The following is a 6,035-nucleotide window of genomic DNA, read 5'->3' on the forward strand; positions in this document are numbered from 1 at the left end:
AAAAAAGTTTCTTTAGAGGTATGCTCTTAGCCACTACAAGCAATCAAATAAGTACTTAAAAATAAACAGACATTTTGTAAATAATGCACAGCTAGGGCTATAGGAACACTGCTAAATTGCCATCTCCAAACCAACAGCTACTCAGGTATCACCTACCCCTGGACTTCCAAGCTCCTGCTACAGGTAGGTTCATTAAAAGCTACATCAAAACCTCCAAAGAATTCCCAAACCACCAAATCGGCCAAGCCAATCTAGCTTTCAAGGTACATTCTTAATTGGCTGCTGACCCAAAACGACACATGCTTTATGTATTACACCTTACATAAAAATTTCCTTAGAACAGAGCCCAGACAGCTCTGCTTGACCCAGTGACTTTTTTTTTGTATCCTGCAAAACTAGGAGAAGGCAGCAGAGTCACCAGGTATAACCTATTTTTGTCATGACTTGCTACTTCAATTTGACAAGGCTTTTGATTCCTGAAGGCCCAAGAACACAGGCTATCCATTTATAAGAGCTCCACCCCAGACTTTTCAATTTGGCTTGGAGTTTTCCACTTCTACTTAATCCTCAAAACACAGGTAGCATTAGTACTGTATTCTGGAAAAGCATCCTGCTTTATCTATTAATTGCACAATAGTCAAACTGAGCTCAAACCTGAATAGCTGTAACAGTTATAAGTTCATGTAAATCGAACTAACTTATAGAAGAATATGCACATTGCACATCACCTCTTTGAGATCTAGCAGAGAACCTGCCTCTAGGGCCCTAGCAAACCTCTTTGGGTGGTTTAGAGACACTGAATACACAACAGCAACATAGAAAGAAAACCTGCTATTTAGAGATGGTTTACATGTGTGTGTTTAAAAGTTTATATGACCTTCATCAGGGAAAGTTCCCTATCATACTGGTCATCTTGTAAATAACTCATTGATACTGAGCTTCACAGGCAGAAAGAGGTCTTTGTGTTGAAACAGAGAATGCAGAGTTCTAGATCATGGGTAGGAAAAGCATCATATACCAACATTTGCTTTAAGAAGTCTGATATGGGAATGAATGTATACTTTAGCATTACTAGAAATTACAGTAAGCAGTGCCCGGTAGTAACAGCTAGGCTAGAACAGTATACTTTCCCCTAGCTATAAGTTCCACCTCTTTTAGCTGCAAGCAAAAATGTAGTACAAGGTTCTGCAAGGTACACTGCGCTATATGTAACCATTCTTTCACTTACATGTTTGAGAAACACTGGTAATTCTAAGAGGAAGAAAAAATAAATCTGTTTTTCATAATTGCCAGCACAACACAAAAAAATACAAGTAAGGAAACACTCATCCACTTAAGGCTACTTTTTTAAAAACTACACCAGTCCTACACTTAAGTACCTTTTGCTTCGTGCCAGTCCCAAAAGTTTGTACAGTCACGCAGTGAACTGGACCAGGGAATATATCCAGCTGAGGAAATACTCACAAGGAGAGGGAAAAATGTGTTCTCAGCCAGATTTCAGTCCATATCCACTTAGATATTCAAGCAGCAGTGCTGGCACAAGTTGGATGGAGGCAGGAGCTCAAGAGGAACAGCCAAGACCTACCAGCTGCAGAAAGCTGGAACTGTTTCTCACGCAGGAGCTTAGACAGCTCCAGTAAAGCTAGCACCTGTGAAATAAATCACAGCACTGAAATAATCATGCAGGAACCACCAATGCAAGCATGGAACAGACAAAATAATGAAAACTTATTAAGTGTTTCAGAACAAAACTAAAATTGTTTTACTCAATGTAAACTTTAATGAACTCTAACTTCTTCTTCCAGAATGAAGACTTGCTCATAGATGGCACAGCATGCTTTGCCTGCAGAATCATAGAATCCTTGGAAAGGACCTTAAGATCATCTTAGTTCCAACCCCCCTGCCATAGGCAGGGATGCCTCACACCAGACAATGTCACTCAAGGCTCTGTCCAACCTGGCCTTGAACACTGCATTTCAGGGATAGAGCATTTACCACTTCTTTGGGCAGCCTGTTCCAGTGCCTCATGACCCACTCAGTAAAAGACTTCTTCCTTGTATCTAACCTGAACTTCACCTGTTTAGGTTTAAACCCATCAACCCTCATCCTATCACTAATGAAGACCCCCTCTCCAGCATTCCTGTAGGCCCCCTTCAGATACTGTGAGGCTGCTATGAAGTCTCCACACAGCCTTCTCTTGTCCAGGATGAACAGTCCCAACTTCTTCATATGGGAGGTGCTCCAGCCAATCAAATCTGCCCAAGACAGGCAATTCAAGTGTGTGGTTGTGGAGCACAGAATAGTAGAAGAGATTTGGTAAGCATCTGCTGATGCTATTAGTTCTGACCAGCTTCTGGAAAGTAATCTGTTAAAATACTTGCTCTGATTTTGAAGTTGCTCCAAATTGAAGGTAGAATCCATACAGCTGCTCCTGAGAGCAAAGAGAACATCAGAAATCTCTTGCCTGTGGTATACTTTAAGACTGTCAGTACTCAAATCTGTAGTTTACATACTAGAAACTCCAGAATGGTTACATTCGTATCCTCAGAGCAGTGACCATTGTAGCTCCCTACCCTAATTGCAAATTATACCAATCTTGCTATCCCATCAGCGTAGTGCTTTTGGGCTCCTAAACAATGGGAAAATCTTTTCCCTGGAATAACAGCATGTGAAAAATACTGTCACAGAAGAAAGGAAGGAGCTCCATGACTAAAAACTGGTGGGTGCATAGGTAACAACTTAAAGAGCTTAGACAGCTGAGAAACTTTGCATACATTTAGTTCACTGCTTAGAAAACTGATCTACACTGATCAGCAGTATTCTTGATCTCACAATGTATAGTATTTATCACTTGTTTTTTTTCCTACATTATTTTAAGCAGTCTCACAGCTCTCTTGGACACATTTCAAGACTGAAATATCAAAAGTCATCTGATCCTCATTCTGTAGCTACAGCCTTCTTTCAACATTAGATTTCTTCCCAGCTCAAAAAATGCAAAGCGTTCAGAAATTTTAGCTATAATCTAAACAGGACCAGTTCTGCATAAAGCTAAACAGAAGTGCTGGGCATCAGATTATAAAGACAACACTTAGTTAAATACCAGCTCAATGTTTTCGCACTGTCTTTTCTCGTGTCATTTATTGATCCCCACATGAGAGGGGCAACAGAAGTTAAGGACAATTTATACATACTGGCCGTTGCAAAAGAATGTCAGACCTCCAAGCATATTAAGGTTTTAAGACATCAATTATACTATTCACCTATGTCAGCAAGATACAAAAGAAACTATGAAAGTAATCCTCATGTTATTTTTTAAATGTTTTCCAATGTACTTATGTCTTGAAGGTGACTTTCATACACCAGTATTAAGGAATAGAAATTACTTCAATTAAGTCACAAGGGCTATTGGGTACCTATAAAGGCACTCTGTTTTACAAAGGTGTCACTAATTTACCATTTCTATACTGTTTACACTGATGCAGCCAAATCACTGCACCACCCTTGAGATGTTAGAAAGGAGACAAAGTAGGCCTTTCCCAGGAAGGCTCAAAAGGACTCACATCAATCTTTGCACTATTTAATGCAAAGAACATAAGTCTTCCACATCTATACACACGCGCACGTGTACATGGTTATCAAAAATAAAGTCCTCAAACAGCACAAGCCCTCTGCTAATTCCAAATCATTGTCTCCAACCAAACTTCTTTTTCTTTGCTTTTCAAGAAGCTTCTCTGGGGTACACCTTCACAACAAAACAGGTTTGCTACACATATTTCCTAAGGAAAAATACTTCAGTAAAGCACATCCTTTTTAACTCTTTAATCCCTTCTCAGAATGCCCTGCCCACATAAACCACCTATTTCGCATGATCCTTAAGGATATGCCAAGAGTTCTTTACAGTATTGCTATGGGGCTACATTTTTTAGGAAGAAACCTATACCACACCCTCAGGGGTACACAGAACAACAATTTCCTGTGTGTTGCTCTTCTCCACCAGAACTCGCAGGACTCCAAGCACATTTTCCTTTGTGGGGTTGGGGGAGAGCGGAATATAAGTTCTTCCTACTGTAAACGATTAGGTTTTGCACCACTTTTCCATGTACAAACTAGCTGCAGTGTCATTCAACTGTTACACAACACTACGCGCTAATGCTGCTTGTTCTTACCCTAGATAATCTCTTTCATTTAACACAACCTGTAGAAGCCATAGCAGTTGCCTCAGTGAAGTTACTCCACAGCTTAAGGAATAAGGCTTTCTAGAAATTTACAGCCGACAGCAAATAAACACATTAGTATAGTTCTGCAGTGAGATTTTTTACATTTTCGTGAAGAGTAAGAAGAATTAAAAAATAGAGCAAAGCTTTAAGCAACAGCTGAAAGATCCATGAGTATCTGGGGTAAAGGGAAGGGGGATGATATAACACAGTCCACAAAGCAGCAGCTTTTTCTTATGAGCGGAGATTTTATCACTACAAACGGTACAAAACCACACTCTACCCTGAGGTTTTTAGAAGCTTACCTTTAACAGAGGAAGAGGACAAGTTGGAAACTGGAAGTAGCCATGACCCTGCCCAGCAGCAGAAAATTAAGTTAAGAAAAGGGAAAAGGGAGGGAGAAAAGCAGCAGCACTCCTGGCAACACAGAGACGGGATAAACCAAGAACAGGCTCTGACATACTACGAGCCCTCGGCAACCGAGCCCCGGACTCAGATTTCGCAGTTTCACGACTACCACCGCCTCCGGGGGCACGGCCAGGTCCTCGCCGCCCGCCCCAGCCACTGGCCCGGGGGGGCCAAGCCAGCGGTGGCCCCTCGGGAGCTGGAGGAGCAGCAGCACCCTCTCCCTTTCCCCTGCAGCCCGTCACCGCCACAGCAACATACCGCTGCCGCACACGCGCTCCCCGGCGGCCTCTCACCCAGACGGGGCCACCCCCGACAGCCCCAGCCGTTTCGCGACCCCAGGAAGGACGGCACCCCCAGGCCTCGCACACGGGGGACAGCACCCGCCCGGCGCTCCCCGCCGCAGCTCTTCATGAGAGAAGGGGGGACCCGGCCAGCCCTTCACACAGGGGCACCTCAACCACCACGGCGAAGCGGCCCCGCAGCTCAGCGCCGAGCAGGGGATGGGGAACGAAGCCGCACTCCCGGCCCTCTTTGGTAGGTCCACCCCGCGCCACCGCGGCCCTCACCCTGAGCAACGTCCAGAGCCCCCGACGGCCGCCCGCGGCCCCCCGGCACAGCGCCGCCGCCATGTCTGTCACCGCCCTTTCACCCTCTGCGGCGGAGGGCCGGGCCGCCCGCAGCCAATCCGAGCGGCCGCCTACCGGGGGCGGGGAGGGCCGGGCCCCCCCGGTTAGCGGCAGCTGCGGGACGAACCTGCCCGGGGCTGCGTGCCGGCCCGCAGTAGGTCGTGCTCTTGTGTGTGCCAGCAGCACAGGCACACCGGTGTGCAGAGAAAGGATCTATTCACCCGCCGGGTTTCCCTGGGATGCCCTGAGGTTTTCCCTGGAAAGCCTGGCTGTGCCGGCAGACCAGGCCCAGGCTCCGCTATGAAGGGCAAGCGAGGTTGGCGTGAGGAGGGGCAGGAGAGGGATGCTGCTAATCCTCGATTTCCGAACATCTGCGGGATTACTGCTCGGTTTCCTTGTACATGATACTCTGAGTCAGCCTGTTACGAGATGAGCTGTGCAGCTGGGCTTGGGGTCACTGCTGCAGTTATCCTGGCTCTCAGCTGATGGAGGTTACAGTGGTGCCAATCCTCATGTCACTCATCATCCCTGGAAATGCTATGACTGTTTTACTATGAGGAGAATTTATAAGAAGCATCACTTGTAACCATCTCTGAGTTTTGTTGTGATACAAAAAGCATAAAGCTGCCCACAACACTGAAACATAGAAAAGATGTGCTCCAAGGTGCTAAAATCAGTGTTCACAAGGCAAAGGAACAACTGTTTTTTATTTCAGATAGTGTTACTGAAACAATGGTAATGTTGGAAAGGAGGGTAAACCTGAACCTACTCTTTATCCTCATTACAG

General features: G+C 45.3%; 1 protein-coding gene across 6 annotated transcripts in view; it reads right to left on the bottom strand.

Moving 5' to 3' along the window:
- The window catches only part of PCCA (propionyl-CoA carboxylase subunit alpha), a 276,456-nt gene extending 271,160 nt beyond the window's left edge, over positions 1–5,296 (bottom strand). For 4 of the 6 annotated variants that reach the window (XR_010612328.1, XM_065677989.1, XM_065677990.1 and 1 more), the window contains exons 1-2: positions 5,189–5,266; positions 4,520–4,567 (exon numbers count right to left, since the gene is read on the bottom strand). Coding sequence is in view for 4 of the 6 variants with exons in the window: in XM_065677989.1 (XP_065534061.1) it covers positions 4,520–4,567; positions 5,189–5,251 (111 nt within the window). In the remaining 2 variants the exon portion in view is untranslated. Of the gene's footprint in view, positions 1–1,464; positions 1,623–4,519; positions 4,568–5,188 lie in introns of those variants that run through there. The other 2 variants (XM_065677991.1, XM_065677993.1) reach the window with 2 other exon arrangements.
- Between the last annotated feature and the right edge of the window lie 739 nt (positions 5,297–6,035).

Source organism: Lathamus discolor, chromosome 4, assembly GCF_037157495.1.
Source record: "Lathamus discolor isolate bLatDis1 chromosome 4, bLatDis1.hap1, whole genome shotgun sequence".
Taxonomy (NCBI): Eukaryota; Metazoa; Chordata; class Aves; order Psittaciformes; family Psittacidae; genus Lathamus; species Lathamus discolor.